This window comes from Camelus ferus, chromosome X, assembly GCF_009834535.1.
Source record: "Camelus ferus isolate YT-003-E chromosome X, BCGSAC_Cfer_1.0, whole genome shotgun sequence".
Lineage (NCBI taxonomy): Eukaryota > Metazoa > Chordata > Mammalia > Artiodactyla > Camelidae > Camelus > Camelus ferus.
The window spans coordinates 62,896,059-62,917,560 of NC_045732.1; the positions used below are offsets into that span (position 1 = coordinate 62,896,059).

Here is a 21,502-nt window from a genome sequence, read left to right on the forward strand (position 1 = left end):
ACCAAACTCTGAACATCCAGTTATCCCTGTGATGATTGTAGGCAATCTATGAGCAATTTATATATACATATAAATACTTTGTAGCTAGTATTGGGCAGCAAGTTGGCCCATTTGTTGATTATTTTCTGTTAACCCTATGCTACATGATTTGCAGGGATAAAGAGAAGTAAGACCTACATCTTCTAGTCCTTGAGGGCCTGATGAGCTAGTTGCCAAATATAGAACATTGTAACACTAAGATGAGAGACAGGGAGGGGAATAGGGAGAAATGGGGTGAGGTGCAGGAGGATATGGCTCGTATATAACAGCACACAGGAAGAATAATCTAGGTTGCTGTAAATACTGGTTAACTAACTATAAGATAGCCAAGTACTCTGTTAGCTGACAGCCCATACTGTAAAGCTGCCCCTTTCTTTAGAAAGGACAAGCACAGTACGAGCCTTATTTACAACATGTGCTTAACTTCTCTCCCCCAAACAAAAGCTTCGATTTTGCTTTTCCTGGCTTCTGTCATGGTGACAGGCACAAAGACTTGCCATTCATTTTTTCTTTCTTATTTCCGTCATCTTCTTTTTTAATCTGTATTCTCAGAATAGTCTCTTCCCTTTTATGCTCCAGTAAGAGTATCTTTAAAACTGCTTCTCATAAATTTCTACCTGCTTTCTATAGTTAAATGTTATTATTTTAAAAATTTTGGATAAAATTAGTACTTGTTCATAAACAGTAACATAATGGTACTACTCTATGACTATTACATATCTGTACCCTCTGTTATTTGCTAATTGGACAAAAAAGTCAAATAATATTTCTTTTAACAAGAGAATGTCATAAGATTTTTCAGATAAATTAAATAAGAATGAAGAAACTCACTGTTTAATGCTCTGTATAAGAGGTCACTCTAGGATCCAGACAACTTAGTATGAGAAAAGAAAAGCTATTCAGAAGCTGTCTGTTTAGAAAAAGGAACTCAATCTTAAAGTTCAAGCAAATAGCTAGACACTTATATATTAAAACAGAATATTTTACTTGGAAGCCTGTGTTGAAGGAGATTGAAAAGCATTGTAAACTAGTCAAAGATTTGGGAAGAGATGCGGATGCACGATTCCAAGGATTTTTCATCAATCACAGCCCAGTCCATTCAGATCCCTTTGTTTACAAGCTTCAGCCTTCATGAAATACACTAGAAAGGCCAGGGTACTCATCAATTTCTGAAAGCATCTACTAAGACTTGGTTTGTTGTGTTAATTATTTCAGAAGTAAAATGTGTTCACAACCAAGAGAGATTTTAACTTCACCTATAATTTTTTTAAAGTGACTTTACGAAAATATAATTGACATACAATCAAATTCACTCATTTTTAAGTGTACAGTCTGATGAATTTTGTTATTTGTAGACAGTTATGTAACCTATAATCAAGACAGAACATAGTTCCATCAACCTGTAGGTTTTTCATGCCCCTTTGCAATCAGTCCTCACTCCCAGCTCCAGGCAACTGCTGGTTTGTTTTCTGTCACCATCATTTTGCCTTTTTCTAGAATTTCATATGAAGGGAATCATCCAGTAATGCAGTCTTGTGTATTACTTTATATTTGCTGTGGCTTCCATGTAGCACAATGTTATGGTGCATATCAGTAGTTCATTTTTATTACTGGATAATATTCCATTTTATGAATATCCCACATTTCCATTCATCAGTTGACAGACATTTAGGTTGTTTCTACTTTTTATCTATTACAAATAATGCTGCTATTAATATTCATGTACAAGACATAAATTTCATTTATCTGGGGTAAATACCTAGGAGTGGGAATGCTATGTATTATGGAATGTATAGGTTTAATTTTTAAAAGATACTGTTTTCTAAAGTGCTTGTGCCATTGTATATTCACACCTATAATTAACTTAAACCATAATGAGATATCATTTCATACCTGTGAGATTGGCAACATTTTAAAATTCTGACAGTGTCAAGTATGAGTAAGAATATGTGTCAAAGGGAGCTGCTGGTGAGAATATAACTTGGTACCTCTATTTTGGAAAACCATTTGATACTATCTAGAAATGCTGAAGATACAATACCCAGAAATACCACTCCTAGTATATTCTGTAGATAAGCTCTTACATAAGAACTCTGGAGACATGTACAAGGATAATGACAGCATCAAAGGACACTGTCAATAGAATAAAAGAACAACCCACAGAATGGGAGAAAATGCTTCTAAATCATGTATCTGATAAAGGGTTGATATCCAAAATGTATAAAGGACTTCTACAACTGAACAACAAGAACATCAAAAACAAGCAACCTAACTAAAAATGGGCAAAAGACATTTCTTTAAAGAAATAAGCTGATGAAAAGACACTCAGCATCACTAGTCATTGAGAAATAGGAATCAAAACCAGAATGGGGTACCACTTCATATCCATTAGGATGGCTACTACCTAAGAAACAGAAAATGAAAAGTGTTAGTGAGAAAATGGAGAAATCAGAACCGTTGAGCATTGCTTGTGTGAATGTAAAATGGTAGGGAAACAGTATGGTAGTTGCTAAAAAACTTAAACATGAAATTATCAGATGAGGCAGCATTCCACTTCTGGGTGTGCACATAGAGAATTGAAAGCAGGGACTTGAACACATATTTGTACACCAGTCTTCATAGCAGCATTATTCACAATAGCCAAAGGTGGGAGTAACCTAAGTGTCCACTGACAGATGAATGGATAAACAAAATGTGGTCTATAGATACAATGGAATATTATTCAGCCTTTAAAAAGAAGGAAGTTCTGGTACTTCCTGCAGCATAGATGAACCTTGAAGACATTATGCTAAGTGAAATAAGTCAGACACATTAGGACCAATATTGATAGTTCCACTTAATTGAAGTAGCTAGGATAGACAAATTCATAGGGACAGAAAGTAAAGTAGTGGTGGCTAGGGGCTAAGGGGGTGAGGGGGATGGGGAGTTACTGTTTAATGGGTCCACAGTTTCAGTATGGGAAGGTGAAAATGTTCTGGAGATAGACGGTGGTGATGGTTGCACAACAGTGTTGAATATACTTAATGCCATTTAACTATACACTTAAAAATGGTTAAAATGGTAAAACTTTGTTTTATATATATATATTTTACTATAATAAAAGAATGTCCACAGCAGCATTATCTATAATAACATCAGTAATAAGGATTCCCCCACCTCCCCAAAATGGAAACTAAATAATGGAAATGTTCAACATGAGAATATAACTAAAATTAGCTATATTCATATGGTGGAATAGTATACAGTAGTAGAAATGAATGCATTGATACAGCTACAAACATCAGTAGAGTCATGTAACTCACCTCTTCAACAGTTGCTCCTCAGTGCCAGATTTGAATTATGCTTTAGCAGTATTACGTATCTTGGGCCTTCAAAATAGTTGTTCTTATATTGCTAAAACAACTAATGTTGCACTGCCAAATGTCATTGGTTTCCACTGTATATACATAGCAAGATCAGTTCTATACACCATTTTGGTGGTAGTGATCATCTTTAAAGCCACATACAGAAGGAAAAAAAAAAACAAATAAAACCAAAACTCTTCCTCCCACTCTCAAAGCCTCATACATATAGTACAGTTTTGTTAAGTAAAATAGTCATGACAATAAAAGTGACAAGTTTTAGTTAAATGCTTAAACCATTTCTAAGAGGAAACTACTTAAAACCTTAGGGATCTATACATGCTTGTAAACTATTTCTGTACCAATTTAAAAGAATTTGATTTTTTGTTAAAACTATTCTCAGAAGAATTTCTATTCAGTAAGCCTGCTCTAGGCAGGTTGATTAACTAAGAGCACTTGAAAGTGCCCGACCAGCTTTTCTTTCTGAAGTATAGGCAAAATTCATTCATTCCTTCTGGCCTTTCCTAAAATTAGGACAACTGGTTGTTGATTTGCCACTGGTCCTGGCTACTTGGGGCTAGTGTATATGCAGGGTGTTCTTGAACAAGTAGGGCTAGGAGGGAAAAGTGCTGAGAGGTGGGACAGGGTTGGCAAGAAAGCAAAATTTATCTTCTCTGGGAAACTAACATCACCATTGCCCGGCGGGGCCTGAAGGTGGCCATTGAGATGAATCCTTATGTCATTGAATGTTGTCATGCTTTCAAGTTTAAGGTCTCCTTCCACAGAGTGCTGCCATCCATTACACTAACAAGTGTGAAACTCTTAAATTGCTTGACTTTTACCCAACTGATATCATCTGTTCCCTTATTGTTGGCAACGCCATTAGGATGCCAAAATTGAGAATGTACAAAAGGGACCACCAGGAGTATGTAAAGAATGAAGACATCTTTCCACTGTGAAATTACATTTAGCCAAATTAGCGTCAGCCCTGGTTGCGTAGCACCCGGAAAAGAAAGCCAGGAAAGCATGGATTAAACCTGTCTGGTCGTAGCTACAGAGCTACTGTCTTTATGGTAATTGCAATCCTTAAAAATACATTATCTTTCTCAGTGTTGCTGCAGTGTGTGGTGGTGGCGAAGAACGCAATAATTTGTAAACAACCCTTGGCAAAAAGCACAGAACTTAATTTTGTTTAAATGAAGGAGACTGACATTAGAATTCACGTGCTGTACCAGGACTGGCGTGCAGTGGTAGCTGTTTTGATATATGCACTGGAGCATTCATGATTGCTTAAATAGTAACTGTTCCATGAATATACAAATATAATAGGGAAAGAAGAAGCCATGATTAGGGAAAATAGTTTTGCCAAAAGACATGAAGTTGAATGATCTGATCATACTGGTAGTTTAGTTGGGTTAATGTCAATGATTCAACCAGGTTCCTTCACTGCGTTTCACTACCTCCTTTCTCTGCAAGGACAATCCAATATAAATGAGTATCGCGTAGCGTTGCTGTCAGGCCACTCTCTGTGACACACAGGGATTAGGCAGTTCTGAGCTTTCCTGAGTAAAGGACCTGTTGATGGGTTTGCTGACTTCATGGGAACATTTGTATAAACACCAGGGGGAAAAAGGAGGGGGTGTGTCTAGAAAGGCCTTCCTTCAGATGCCATCTAGAAATATGGACTTTTATCTAACAATGAAGTTTTTTCTTTTTTCAGTGAAGTACAGTTGATGTACAGTATTATATAAATTACAAGTGTACAATATAGTAATTCACAATTTTTAAAGGTTCTACTCCGTTTATACTTATTATAAAGCATTGGCTATATTCCCACTGTTGTACAATATCTCCTTGTAGGTTATTTATTTTACACATAATAGCTTGTTCCTCTTAATCCTCTAGCCCTAGCTTGCCCAGCACCCCTTTCCACTCCCCACTGGTAACCACTAGTTTGTTCTCTGTATCTGTGAGTCTGCTGTTCTTTTGTCATATTCACAAGTTTGTTGTATTTTTTAGATTCCATCACACTGAAGTTTTAATACTCTTAGACCTGCTTAAATGTGTCCTGCAGTGTTTCCCTAAGTAATAGCCACTCTGCCTTACCACTGCATTTCTTACATCCTTTATGTGAAAATCAGTTTCATTTCTGATAAATATTCATTCTATGGCAATTCATGGAAGAAAGCCTGGTGTTCCTCCTGCACGTTCTTGCTTCTTTCAGGAAGAGAATGTTCTCTGGCAGCTGGCTGGTTATCTGCTTATTCAGTCATTCTGAATACTCTGTGCCACTCTGCAAGTCGGGTGTAAGATTTCTTTAGGTCAGGACATACGGTGCACAGCAGTACTCCTATATAATGTACAGTAATTCCTGAACGCCTCTTACTCTTGGCCTTCTGGCCCAAACGGGGTTGCCCACGTAGGAAATGCAGTATCCTAATGTGCCTGTGTCCTGGGCAGGGATGATGCTTCCCCCTTTCACCCTCTCTCTTTCCCTGCACCCACTGTGGTCTGATCTTTGCATGTTCGTATGAGGGAACTCTGTTTCGCGTATGACTCACGGCATTTGTTTCCTTAGAGCCAGTACCCGTTAGCTCTGAAATTAGGACTGGTGAAAAACATTTGCAGTGTGAGGCTTTTTATGGGAAGCATTGAAACCTGATGTCCACAACTGAAATTTGTTATTCTGATTCAAAAACTCTTGACTAAATAGTTAAACAGTAATTCAGATTTGCCAGTAAGAGGTGAGCTAGCAGCTTGAGTTAGAGTTGGAAAGCTTGAATGGTCTTCTGGGTTACTAGTCCATCCCTCTGATAATACAGAGTAGATGAGACACATTACAGCGTCATTTAAGTCTGTTTTTGTTTTTATTGAAGTATAATGGATTTACAATGTTGTATTAGTTTCTTGTGTGTAGTATAGTGATTTGGTTGTATATACATACACATATTCTTTTCAATTATAGGCTATTACAAGGTATTGAATATAGTTCCCTTTGCTTTACTGTAGGACCTTGTTGTTTATTTTATATATAATAGTTAGTATCTGCTAATCTGAAACTCCTTATTTATCCCCCTGCCTTTCCCCTTTGGTAACCATAAGCTTGTTTTCTATGTCTGTGAGTATGTTTCTATTTTGTAAATATGTTCATTTGTGTCATTTTTTAGATTCCATATATAAGTGATATCATATGATATTTGTCTTTGTCTGACTTACTTCATTTAGTATGATCATCTCTAGGTCCATCCAGTAAATGTATTTTCAATACAATTTTAGGTTAAGAATGAGGGACAGTTTAGAAGACTTATGAATGATGTATTTAGAATCTTCACAGCATAGAACATCCTGTTTAAGTCATCTACTCTTGTATAAATAGATGGTAAATTATGATACAAAATCAGTCTCATTTTTAATGTAAATTAATCAAGAACATTCCGAGTGAATCTGTCCTTCAGATGCCACAGATTGCGAGATAGTTCCTCTCTAGTTTTAAATTGACACTAAGCTTTGAAATCATGTTGGCACTTCAGCTTGTTATATGTGAAAGTAATTATGAGAAGGCCCAGGCAGGCTGTGGACAGTTACCAGGCGTCTTCTTGCCTGGAAACTTCCTTCAGAGAAATTGAGTTGTTCTCAAACTTCGGCATGCATCAGAATCGCCTGGTGGCGGCATCAGAATTTTTTTGCCGGTATTTAAAACACTTATCAGTGTACTCCACCCTTAGTTTCTGATTCGTTTGGTTTTGTGTGTGGCCCAGAAATTCGTATTTCTAATGAGTTCACAGGTGATACTGATGCTACCGATTCAGCGACTGTGGTTTGAGAACCAGTGAAATAGTCAATGCCCATCCACTCTCCTTTCTCATGATTTTGAATTCTTATTTCTTCCATAGCCTGATCCCATCAGGCCTAATTATGCTGAACTTATTCAGGACAAATAATTATAATAACCTTGGTAGGGGGGTGAGGGTATAGCTCAAGTGGTAGATTACAGTGCTTAACATGCACAAGGTCCTGGGTTCAATCCCCAGTACCTCCATTAAATAAATAAATAAACAAACCTAATTACCACCCCCCCAAAAAAACTAAAAAGAAAAAAGAAAAGGAAAAAAAATAACCTTTGAGACTAGCCTCACTGTTTTCCAGCTGCCAGCTCTGCTGCCCCGTCTATTATTTAGTTATTTATTATCCATAGTCAATATTTTGAGTAAATTATGTTACCTCCTCTTTCTGGCTGTCCATTCTTTTTAATTTTGCACCTCTGACACTATATTGAAACTGTTCTTAAAAGTCACTGATGATTCCTCTAATCATCAAGTCAGTCCTAATTATCTTTGGCTTCTCTGTATTATGTATTCATTCAACAAACATTTACTGAACAAAATTGATACAGTCCTCTTTCTTAAGGAGTTCACAGTTTGGTAGGTGAGACTGCTTGTGTAAATAAAGTTAGATATTGTGGAATAAATGCTCTAAGTAGTGTATATATAAATCACTATGGGAAAACAAAAACAATTTATTGACTCTGTTGAGGGAAGCTAAGAGAGGCTCATTAGCATCGTTCTCCCTGAATGACCCTGCCCCCCACTCTCGTCACCTTCATCACCCGTGACACTTAATTCAGTACAGTCTGTATCAGACACCCAGTGTGCATAAGCTACCATGCTGTGTTCCGGCACCAGCTCTTGTTATCTGTGTCAAGCTACTTAAGCACTCTAAACCTAGTTCTGTACCTATAAAATAAGCCTGTTAATAACTAAGTGAATTCTTCTGAGGATTAAAGAAAAAAGGTGACACATATAAAGCACTTATCAAAGTGCCTGGCCCATAGACACTTGATAAATGGGTAATAAATGTTGGTTCTCCTCCCCCTTAAAAGAGGGGTAGGATAGTACCCACCTGATGAAGGAAGAGGGCATCTAAGATCAGGAAGAACATAAACCAATGGGTGGGAACCTTCATCCACTTGTGCATTCAATAAATATGTTTTAAGTGCTAACTATGCGCCAGTCATTGTTCCAGATGCTGGGTATATAAAAGTCAACAAAACAGACCAAAAAAAAAAAAAATCAGCCCTATACTTGTGTAGCTGTCATTGTAGCAGAGAGAGAGACAGAGAATAAATAAATAATTAAATAGGATATATAGTATATTTGCAATAATTGCTATGGAGAAAAGTAAAAGAGGGAAGGAGGTAAGAGGCATTTGGAGAATAGATTGCAATTTTAGATAGAGTAGCTAGGAAAGACCATAATGAGAAAGTGATTTCTGAGTAGAGATCTTGAAAGAAGGGAAGGAACTAGCCAGGCAGGTGAGGATAAGTGAAACCTGCCAGGTGGAGAGAAAGGGCTGGCACGGCTCTGGGTGAGAGGCATGCCTGGTGGGTTTAAGGAGCAGCAGCTTGGAGGCCCACATGACTGAAGTGGGTGGTGAGGATAATAGCTAGAGATAAGATCATGGTGGTGATGGGGACCAGATCACAGAGGGGGTCTTTTGGATTATGGTAATGACTTACTTTGTGTGAAGATAGGAAGCCTAAAGTAGGCTCTATCACTTCTTCTTCTTTTTTTTAATGGAGATACTGGGGATTGAACCTAGGACCTTGTGCATGCTAAGCACACACTCTATCACTGAGCTATACCCTACCCCAGCTCTCAGCACTTCTAATCTGGGTGATGATCATGGTCATGTTAATACATTATCTTATTCAATTCTGTAAGTCTTATCTAATGCCCATTTTGTGGATAAGAAAGCTGAGGCATAGAGTATTTAAATAACTTGTCCAAAGTCACACAACTAGTAAATGGTAGAGTCGTGATTCAAACCCAGTTCTATCTGAATCGAAGGTCTACGCTTAGTAACTGTTGTGATTAGAAAAGTGAACTTTACGCTATGACTTGTAGAGAACCATTGACATTTTTGAAGGAACAGAGTGTCATGGTTATATGGATGTTTAGGAAGCATTATTAGGTGAAATCATACAGGATAAAATGAAGCAGAGAGAAGGAGGTAGCCATGACCACCTTCTCATTGATTACTTCCACAGAGCCACCAGTTATATTTAAAATATGAGCTGCCACCTCCTTCCTAAAGCCATCTTACCGTAGTGTTATCGCTTTCCTTGTTACCAACACAATACAACCATTCCTTTAATCACCAGAACTTAAAACTTTTGTTGGAGTCTTTGATTTTTTTCCTTTCCCTCGTCCCAAGTATTTCATTTCAGTGACTTAATCCTGTTTGTGTTCACAATGCATCTTGAATGGGTCCTTTCTTTGCCTTTTTTTCCTTTTTTTACATATACCCTGGTTATCATTTTAATTATGTCAGTCCTTGACATTTGCCACCAAATTACTCTTCTACATCGTTTCCTTTCTGTCTGATGTTGTGTTTTCTCCTAAAGTCTGGGCTCCCTGAGGCTTTGAAAGTACCGGGCACTATATGCCTCTGATCCCTAGTGTCCAGCACAGTTTCCTAGCCCACAGTGGATTCATAATTGCTTTGCTCCTAACCTGTCTCCTCTTGCAAATGTCTAGTGCTCCATCTCCTGAGGTGCATGTGATAGCTTTATTCTGGCATTTGCTCCCACCTAACTCTCAACAAATATGGTGTCCTGGAAAAGTCTGGGCTTTGTAGTGAATCTCTCTCTATATATATGTACGTACACACACACACCTTTAAACAAGAGTACAGATTAATTTAGAAGTATCACTCTATAGCCCATACAAATGGGAGCTTATGTGAAGAAAGATCTTCAGAAACATTTATTGCCAACCCAGTATGACCTAGCATGCTCCTAGGTACCATGGATAATAAATATTATTAAAATGGTATCTCTTCCCTAGAAAGAGCACATACCAACTGGAAGAAACTACTGTGTTGAAATGTTTATAGTGAAAGAACATGACAGAAGAAGGTATTAATTCCTCCTATGAGAAGTCTTCAGAAAGTAGGTGGTAGCTGAGTAGGCTTGGACTTTGAGTAGCTCTTCACTTGGCAAATAGAAACAAACAAAAAAGGAGCGAGAGGACAAGATGTACAGAAGCAAGGGGTCCGACCCTGCGTGGTATGTTCCAGCAGTTGTAATCAGACTGAAGAGAAGGCGATGCATCAGAAAGCAGCAGGAGGCTCGGTAGAAAGGTAGGCAAGGGCCAGCTCAAAAAGGGCCTGAAATGCAAAACCAAGACGTTTGTATGCTTTTCTAGGAGCTGAAGGGAGACTTTGCAATAGGAACTTTGACTGGATGCTAATCATCCAGACCAAATTAAACACTTGAAAACTAACATCTGTGTGGTGAGGTTAAGTGAAGCGAAATTGTTTGGTTTACGAGAGCAGGACACACAAGAAGGGAGCTTGCACTCTGTGAGAGGCGGTTGTACAGTGGAGAGTGACTAGTTATTTTCAGTTCCCACTGTGGACAGAGCAAGAAGAAATAGGCTTAAATCTCAGCAGAAGGGAAAATTACCTACAGAAGGAGTCCTTTACAGGAAGATTGAGTGTGACTGACGTAGATGATTAAAATGTTGTTGGCTCAGGCTTTCTGGCTGTGTGCTGGCTTCTGTGTGCTCAAACCACCTGAATCCAGAAGCACAGCGAAGGTGGCAGATTTTCAGGCTTGAATGAGAGTGTTCAAAATAAGCCACCTTTAACAAGGCAATTAGTTATTCAGATATTTTGCTGTCTCCCTAACTGAAGTTTTGGAAATGTATTTGAACACATCACATGTAAATACTATCTTTTGTAGCATAACACTCCTATTTATTGGAAAGAAAGAGAAGTGATCAGAATTTGCTAGTGAAATAGGTGTTGTTCTGTGAAAGGTATTTTGTATTCATGTACCATTTCAGAAAGTTATTAAAGATTAGGGAGATACAGTTAGTATAAATTCAGTTATTAATCTTTATGTGTAACATTTATTGGTCAGATGATTACAATTAAAATCGCTATTTGGTTTATTAACTGATGGCACTGTATCACTGAATATAGCGAATTACTCTGTCTTATTTTTATTGTTATTGTGCAGTGATGACTCAGCTTATTAAGATATTATAAAACATTTTTAGCTTTTTCAAATAATTCCAGTTTCTGGAACTGCTGTTTGTGTTTTTAGTATTTGAAGATATATGCAAGACAGGATTACAGGATGATCATTTTGTTTATCCTTTTGTATGTTATAAAGAAAAGTCCTCTGTCTCATACCCCTGCTTTGAGTGCAGGTTGTGAGACGGAAAGAGAGAAGTCACAGGCCAGAATGCAAAAAAAAAAAAGGCACTTGGCTCCTGGCTGGAGAGAACCCTGAAATGCTTACAGTATAGCCACCACTGAGACTTAGGCATTTGGACAAGTGTCACTGGAATATTTGATGTTAATGTAAAATTAACATAATTTTGAGTTAACCTGATATCAGATGGAAGTCAATTTGATTTCTTAATAAACTAACCTAAATACCCTTTGGAAGTGATTTTGCACATACTCAGATTAGATTACTTTTGTACTACCCCAAGGGATGTCCAGCTAGTACACTTGGAAGAGCAAATTATTGGATGCATGCCATTAGCCATTAGAATTGATGAAGGTGAACGGTCTTAGTTGCCTTCTGTGCTGACATTGTGAACCACATGATGCCTCACATGTGAATGGTGTAGATGCCGTAAGAGAGACTGAAGATGTGATTATACAAAGTAAATATACTTTAATAAATGAAAATTCTTTGCCCTTATATTTTAACATTATATATTCATTTAAAAATGATTGGTTGAAGTGTCATGCACATGGAGAAAAATAAGAATGACCACATATTTGTCGTGATCGTTGCCTGCCAGTTTGAAACCTTAAAATGGACTCCCTGTGTGAGGTCATTTTAAAAATAAATACTGCAGTACAGATTTAGCAATTTCTCTCCCATACCAACTAAGATATTTCTCACCTTGACAAGACAGGCACTTGGCCATGTTTGTCCATGCTTTAAAGAGAGTGTTACATACAGTTTTAAAAAGTGCATGCACACTCTGTTTACAACTTTCTGATTTCAACAAAGATACGTAATTGAAATGTTATGCTTTGTTTATCTTTTTAAAATGTAACCATTAACTCTACTACATTTTTTAACAAAGTGTATTGATGAACTTCATTCTGGATAAATATTTATCAATGAAATACAGTTTCTGAAAATTAAGCGCTTACAAGCATGCGTGCCAAAAACCGAATTTTTAAATCAGCCAGAAGATTGTCGTATGAGCACAGTGCTAGTTTTCTATCTCTGTGTTTTCCTTTCCAGTGTTGGCCATGTGTATTTCTTTTAAAAAATTATAATATACTTGTACAATTTAGTGTCCTGAAAAATAGTTGGGTGGGTTTTTGGTGTGTGTGTGTGTGTGTGTGTGTGTGTGTGTGTAAATTGTCTCCACAGAGTTCATAAAATATAAATCAATTTCCTTTCCTTTAGGAAGATGTCCCTGCAGTTTTCCCTAAGCACCCAATGTTTTTAGTATTTTAGGATTTAGGAATTCAAGTAATTTGTAAGAAAAACAGAAAATGTTTATTTCCTTATCACTTGGAGTATCCAGCGTACTCTGAAAGCAATGCATTTGGTGCACATACATAGCACTGTCATCTCAGGTGAAGGCCTCTGTTTAGGAAAGGGAACCACCCAGTGATTCTCCAGCTCCAAGCCTTACTTAAGACAAACTACCCTTGAGGTTTTTGTTGCTTTTTGTTCTTATAGCTTGTCCTTGGAATTGTGTCTTTTCAACCTTGTACGGCTGAAAAGTGTTTGGTGGTTCAGCGTGATAATCAAAATTTAAAATATTTTACCTATGTGGGATAAAGTAATCCCAGAAATTCTAAAAAGAAATCATTGTGACTACTTGAACTATCAACATCATGCCTCCTGTGGCTGTTTTGAGCCTTGAGATGAACATTTCTTGTAAATCCGTTCCTATCGTTGGGACGTAACAGTTGTTAAAAAGCTGTAGCACCAAAAAGTATGGGCCTCAATGGTTAAATGCGATTGTTTTTCCTTCGCCACCAAAACAATAAGGATTAAATTACTCTGTAATTACCTAAGTATCCTCCACAGCCTTTTCATAAACCTGTTTGTAAAGAATACTCATTTATTCTAATCTGTAATCCTTAAAGCTAAAAATCCCAAATCAGTATGAACATCAGTGGACAAACCCATCATCTAAGGATTATAGAATTAAAAACATTCAATAGAATGAGAAAACTTGATAGTTTATGCTGTCTTTATCCTCTGTTTTTAAAGTAAATCCTTGATTTCATTTGTAGCTTAGTCTAGTATGAGAGTTATATTAAAGAAAACACTCAGATTCTCATCATAGATTTTTTTTTTTGTCCTATAGTTTGAAGATCTTTTTTATTGTTTTGACTATAGCATCTTTTTTTCTAATGTCTCTGGAAAAAATACAATGTGTAGCAAATAAAATTTATTATATTATCATGATTGTGTGGTCAGATTCTGTTTATAAATCAGCATAAAAAGTCTTCAGTTATTCCTTTTTGATGGCCCATGCAAGTAAAGGAGGGTAAAATGTGCTTACTCTTTTGCATTAATTTGCATCATTGATGGCTAGAAATAAATACAACCTCACAAACGAATCCAGCTTTCAAGAATATATTTCTGTGGTAAAGCAAAGAGCAGAATGCTGATAACAAAAGCACACATTAACTTGAACTGTTATTATCAATACTCGAATGCTCCTTTCTCATGAAAAGAATAGTTCATTTTGCCGTAATAGTTTAGACATTTTGAGAAATACAGATTAAAGTTTTAATTTTTTACCTTTTGGGGTCATGTTTCTCACTTTTAAAATACGGAGTTCGTTTTACAATCAAGGTCATTGTTACTAGACCGCATTAGGAACTACCCCAAACTTAAAAAAAAATTAAATTAGTTATAATGAATTAAGTTTATTCATTTATTTCACTTGTTTATGAAAAAGTCTTTATTTACATTATTAAAAAGTACTAAAAAATGTGTTGTTATTTCATTCCAGATCAGAGATACTAAATCAGCAGATCAAAAAACAACCCTCTTGCATTTTATCGCTGAAATTTGTGAAGAAAAATACCGGGATATCCTGAAATTTCCTGAAGAACTGGAGCATGTAGAAAGTGCAAGCAAAGGTAATTGATTTGTAACTGCTTTGAGACTACGCCTTGCCTAAGTGTTTTATTTTAAATGGTAGGATTAAATAATCTATAAGCATTAATCGTATTTTTTGTTTGTTTACTGGTATAAAAAAACAGGAAGATAGTTTCCATTAGCTGATATTTGACAGTACAGTGTGTTTTAATGACCTGCTTTTGACTGACTTCATTTTTTAGCACTTCTGGGTTATTGAAGCTTTCATATCTCTGATCAGATAGAATGCTTGTTCATTCATTTCATAAACATTTAAATGTATGTTGTTTGCAAAGGAGCCATACGATGGGGCTTTCAGTGATATCAAAATGATTGTGAGATAGTTCTTGCTTGAATATGTTTAAAGTCTGAAAGGTAAGAAAAGACATATATACAAATATTTTATAAAACAAAGATGAATAGGAGAAGTGGTACAGGAAAAGATAATGGACTGTAGTTTTAGATGAGACAGAAAGTACTTTTGAATGGATAGATGGGGGAAGAATTTGTGGAAGAGTCCAAAATGGTGAAGCACAAGAATAGGATTTTTCCAGGCCTGGAAAAGTGGCATGCTTTCCAGAGAGCAAATAGTATGAGCAAGGCACAGAGGCAGGGTGTGTGAGGATGGGTGAGTCATTGATTATCAGGCTGGAGCAGTAAAGTGGCCATCTGAGACCTCGGTGTCATGCTAAGCAGTCTGGTCTTGATGTGGTAGGTGGCAGGGCATCATCGAAGGATAAGAATAGGCAGTCTTGGCATCAGTGAAGAAAGGGAGAGGAGGAACAAAAATGTCTCCAGGGTTTCAGTTCGAACTGATTAGCTTTGTTGGTTAGTGACTATTTGTCTTCCTCTTGCAAGAAACTGAAAAGTGAAAGAAAGGTGGATGGATCAAGGAAACATTTCTTGAAGGTGAGGTTATATATGTGGCGAAGTGCGTTGTTCCTCTTGAGTAAGGAAAGTATGCCATAAATCTTATATTTGAAATTATACTATAGTATATACCGTTTCTTTATAACTTGGAGGGCTTTCAGTAAAGACTCAAAAGAGTATGTGTTTTCCAAGTTTATTACAAACCATATAAACTGTTAGTGTCCTTTGAAGGAGAAAAGAAGTGTGTCTATAAAACCCAGAATATTGTTTGTGTAATATTGTTCAGTGGTCCTCTCTACTGGTCTGGTAATGTCAATTACACCCTCAACATATTTCTGTAATGAAATTAATGAAATATCTTTAATTTCTTTAATGAATATTATAGTTGTTTTTGTTGTCTTGTTCGAAGGAAATAATTGTGAGGGTATGTGTAGTTCCTCTAGTCTCAGCTAAGTATGTTTTATATTCAGTTCTGTTGGTTTCCTATGTCTGGGCTTCTGGTAAATCCTTTCATATTTTTCTTTTACAATATCACCAACTTCTTTCTTCCTATCTATTTCAAGAGCAAAACCTCTGTGTTGTAGTTTGCTTCTTTCTGCTTTTGTGTATTCTTCCTGCCATTTTATTCAAAAGACTGTGGCCAGAAATCCTCTTCCTAGCTCACTGTTGGGGCTGTGACAATCCCCACATTCACATTATTTTGACTAGTTCTTTTTCTTTCCCTATGAAATTCAGACTCAGAGTTCTCAACTCAAAAAGTTCTTAAGCCCATTCCGCCTGCTTACATCCTCTTTCGTTTCCTTCTAGTTCTCATTTCGTTGTGCCCAGACATATTTTCTCTTGAGCCATTTTTATTCCTTTCTGATAATCCTATCTCTGTGTATGATTTCATGCTATAGCCCATGCCTGGAAATCTACTTGCCCTGTCCTCTAAAACAACTGACTATTATTTGTCAAATCACTGTTCAGATTCCATTTCTTCTTCTTCTTCTTTTTTTTTTTTTTTTTTTATGTTTTGCTACTAAAGCCTTAGGAGAAGATACTTTTGAATTTTGTCTGCAGGAAAAAAAAAAGCAGAGTGAAAGGTCACCCTTCTTATTTATAGTTAAACACTTCTCCTTGATGTTTGAGTCTAACTTGTCTTGTTTGCTTAATATACATTCCTGTCCTGTTTGAATCACATTCTGTCACCTCTAGGAGGGTGTATATTGCAAGTAGATATATATTCAAAGTCAACCTGCAAAAATAAAAATAGATCAGCACTATATAGTGATTCATTTTATTTGATGATGGGCTATCTCCTTTGAAATAATTGCCTACAAAAACAGAAAAGTACCTTTCTTTTAAACTGGAATGATACAGATTAAGATGAAACTAACTCAGTTAGCAATTAAGTTATGTTAACTCATGGTTAAAGAACAATTGTATGACTACTAATATTTTTCTTCTATTTGGTTGTTTTTCTTTTTTTCTTTCTTGCACCTTTGAAAAATCTCTATTTTTTATTTTAATTTTTTATTGAAGTATAGTTGATTAACAATAATTGTGTTAGTTTCAGGTGTCCAGCAAGGCGATTCAGTTATATATACATAGATATTTTTCAGATTATTTTCCATTAGAGGTTATTACAAGATATTGAATATAGTTCCCTGCACTATACAGTACATCCTTGTTGTTTGTCTATCTTATATATAGTACTGTGTATCTGTTAATCCCATACCCCTAACTTATCCCTTCCCACTTCTATGTTTTTTGATTATAAAAACCCGAGTACCTATTTTGATAGAGTAAGGATCTTTTCTGTCTGGTATAGCAAATAAATGTATTTTAGTTCAGTACTAAAGTTATAGAGCTCGAATTAACTGGCAGAGAAAAAAATTACCTTGAAGTGAAAGGAAAACTGAAAGTAGGAAATAGGTAGGATCTATGGAAAAATGTATTTGATAATTGCCTTTATTCCTTGTAAAGCTAAGCTTCTAAAACTGTGTGCATCTTGGAAGATGCAAAGCTATGGTGTAAACTTAGCATATTTTCCTAGAACTCTGTAACTCAAAGATATTGGGGGAACACACATCATTTTTACATTAAAATAGATGTATATTATGGAGTAGAATGCAAGATTCACATGAATTTTTAAAAGAAAACAGATGACTTCAAAGAAATTTCAAACTTGCAGCACATCCCTAGGGGAGCGTGTTCAATCTTCTCTTCCATTAGGGGCGCTTGGGTGGGAAAAGTTTACGAAGCATTGCCTAAAGAATTGTAGAGCAGTTTTGTTTTGGTTTGGTGTCACTTATTTATCTACTGAGTTATTATTGCGGGGAGGGGGAGGGAAGCAGGGAGGGGAGGGAGGAGAGTTCCTTTCTTCTAAACAGATCTCGTCACCCTGATGAAGTTCAGAATCAAACCGTACCATGTAATTTTATTGCTAGTGGAATTAATAAAATAATATTTCTCTGGTCATTTTCTTCTAGGTTAAATTATAAATCTGCAGGTCCTCTCATTCATGTTTGACATACCAATGAGTCTTTAGAGAGGAAAAAAGTGGTTGCTATAGAGACTTTTATGCCTTTGAAATATTGAAAATACATTTGATAAACCACCATTACCTTTTCCCCAATGACTGATTTTAAAGATTAAATATGTATATATATAATTATATATCATAGATCTGTAGATCTGTATTGTTTAAAGCGCTGCTGGTTTACTAGACATAGTTTATAAATCCTTTATTGTTTCTCCCTCACTGTGGCTATCGCTTTAACTTTCAGCTTTGAGGATTTTTTCCAGTTTGATTTAAAACCTCTAGTGTTTTATAGGTCAGCTCGAGGGATTAAACCAAAAGAGTTAGTAAAGTTTAATTAAAACTATTCCATTCAACAGGGAAAAATTATATTAATGTATTTGAAGGAGCTATTAATCCTAAGGTTTTACAGAAATCTGAAATGGATTTCCCTTCAGTTAAATTACTGCCATCCTACAAAATAAAAGCTGGTTAAGTTTTCTATAAACAGTGTTACTTTCTTATGAATTCAGTCAATTATTATACACTTTAATGACCAATTGTACCTTTTGACATCTGCCATCTTTCCATGTCATATTAGTAACTCTGATTAGCTGTTTATCCACTCTTGACTTCTTCACAGGATTAATGATGATGAAAATTTAGATCAGAGGAAATAGTGTAGGGAAAAAGCTATGAAATAAAGAAAAAGAAAAAAAGTAAAATCATAGCAGAGTTAAAAAAAAAAAAAAAAGTTGTCGGTACCACAAAAAAAAACCAACAAAAAACCCAAAACATTTTCTGAAATTCCAAAGCTGTCAGAAGCTTCAGAGATCATCTTGTCCCTGGTAAAAGGGACCCAAGATGGCATTTAGTCCAAATTCATCATTTTAAAGTTGAAGAAACTGAGGCCCAAAATGCTGAAAGAACTGCCCACAATCACACAACTCGGTGGGAGAATCAATGAGGGTTTGCAGCCCTTTGTCTCGAGTTATTTTATTACACATATTTCACCTCCATTTTTGTTTCCTTTGTGGTCTAAAATATCCAACAGAGATTCCTGCTCACATATTGGAAAACATATAGAAAGTCAACACTGACCAAATAAAAGATTTCCTAGAGTGCAAATGCTCCTTCTTCTACATAGTGTAGTGGTTCAGTCTTTCCAGCCCCATTTTGACAGGATTCCCCTTTCCTTTCTTTGTGTTGCAGCAGCAGTCCAGCCTTATTAGTAACACAGCACACGCCACATTTGCATTTTTCATTTCATTCTTTGCTTCTCTCTGGACCTCCTAGGTTGAGTTCCTCAGTGACAAGGAATATGCCGCATTTGTCCACCTGACTTGGGGCTAGCACAGCAACTCAGAGCGAAGTCAGTGCTCCATAAATGTTTGTTACATTGAATCATTGCATATCATTTTAGTACAGCAGACATCTTTCAAAATCAGCCATTGTGGGAAGTTGACAAGTGGAGAGTAGCAACCTGAAAATGAATTTTTACTGTAAGTATAAGAGGAGAAACAAGATCCATTAAAAGAAAGAGGACAGTAGGACTTAACAGAGTTTCCTGGTCCGTGTCTTATTTCTTTTAAGGAGCATCCAGTTGTTTTAATGTAAGATGTAATGTAAGATCTAACTAACTGCCGAAACTTCTTTTATTCTAATGCCTGAAAAAAAAGTACTTTCATATTGTCTACTGTTTCTTTGAAAACTCTTTGAATTATGGAACACAATCCTACTGGTTTAAGAGCATTCAGTGTACAGTAACTCATAAGACCCAAGATGTGAGAATGTATTAAACCATCAGATTTCCTAGCAGATTTAAACTTTGAGTTTTGGTCTAAATTTTTAGAAGCACAGAATGATAATAAACCAGTGTTACAGAATGCCAATAGAATTGACCTTCCCTAGATGTTAGCAGGCTGAGTAAAACTGGCTGCCTGTGTATACAATGTATATAGGCTTCAACAAAGCATTTAAAAGCCGGTCATTAAAATTTTTGAAGTGTGTAATGACTGATGAAAAGGGAGAATGGTGTTATGTTTTAATTCAAAAGGTCCTCATATGTTTACCGGTGCTTAGATATAATGATCACATGCATTGTATAAATACCTGCAGTCAGACTTGATCTGATGTTACTGTAAATAATTACTATATTTTTCAGCAAGTTGTATGTCACTTAAGGATTTTATCAAAGTGTCTTTTAGTCTGAGAGTGGATGGGTGCCCTCTAGAATTAAAAATTTTAAAAGGAAGGAAAAAAAATACCCCACTAAGCCCATTATAGATCATGTAAACATTCAGGGTGATCTTTCCGAGGCTGTTGTCAATATGATGCCGTCTTGTATATCATTGAATCCTAATATGTCCTGAGCACATCTTGAGTTGAAATTTTCACCAAGAACCTGTCACTGCTGTCATTGTTATCATTGCCTTTGCTTCAGTGTCAGGAAATAGGATATATGGGACTATTGCTCTGTTTAATTTCATTGTGGATTCAAGCTTGTTAGTTGAAAAGTGAATATTCGTACATCAAATGTTATAATGTGATTGACTTCTGAATTACAATACGGAGGCATATTTGATGCAAGAGGTTATAGTAAGAATGTTAAGTAGAGAGTGAGGGAAGAGGGTAGTATGAAAGAAATGAAGAAAGAACAAGCTCTCTACTGCCAGAACAGAGTCATAGCAAGAGGCAACTCCTGCTCTGAATGTAGAGTCCCTTGTACCACTAGGGAAAAATGGGTAGAATCTGGTAATCAACTTGGTTACTGTCATTGCAATTTTTACCACTGCCAATTCTTCTGATGGATTCATCAATAAGGATGAACCTGGTTTTGGAATATAAGAGTTGGGGACTTCAAGAGAGTAAAGAGTATCAGATCTACCCAGTCAGTTGCCTCCATTCTCCACTTTTTACACGTTTCAAACGTGGCTTGAGCACAGAGACCAAGTCATGAGGGACTACACTGCTGGTATGATCTCTTACATATAACTGGGGTCTTTTTCTGGAATTTGGATTCTGTAAGTTGATGAGGAAAAATTAGTCAGTAGAAAATGTAATATTTACTTATGCTAATCTTATATGACCCAAACTCCTTTAAAGTATTTCCACATAAAACAGTCAGAATGGAGTTGGCACGTTAATTAGAAGATTCATTGAAATAGTAAGGGAAAAAACCGTGACTCCTATTGGAAGCTAACAGCTCTGTGGGAAAGGATTCTGGTGTAGTCGTATCTGAAGGAAACACATGCTAGAAATCGTATGGCCAAGGATGAGAATCATAACGTAAACATTCGAGTTTCAACTTTGTTACTACCTGCTTGTTGGATCATAGTTTTGCCATTTAACCTCTCACTGCCTGTTTCCTCATTTGTCCAGTATTTCTCAATTGGAAAAATAGAGATGGTCATATTTATCCTACTTATCCCTCAGTGCATTACGATAATAAAATGAGATATACAGTGTGTATATGCCTTAAGAGGAAGGTATCATATGTAAATAATGGCATATTATTCAAGCTAGCATAGAGATGTTAATTCCAGATGGTTTTGATCAGGTTTTTTTTATGTTTCTTTGTTCCCATTTTAAAAATGAAGGACAAAA

The 21,502-nt window shown here is 36.2% G+C and overlaps 1 protein-coding gene across 1 annotated transcript in view; it reads left to right on the forward strand.

Annotated features, from left to right (window-relative positions):
- Positions 1-21,502, forward strand: part of DIAPH2 (diaphanous related formin 2) — a 780,329-nt gene that overhangs the window by 378,994 nt on the left and 379,833 nt on the right. Inside the window, exon 22 of the mRNA XM_032474690.1 lies at positions 14,396-14,525. Within this exon, the coding sequence (XP_032330581.1) occupies positions 14,396-14,525 (130 nt within the window). The remainder of the gene's footprint in view (positions 1-14,395; positions 14,526-21,502) is intronic.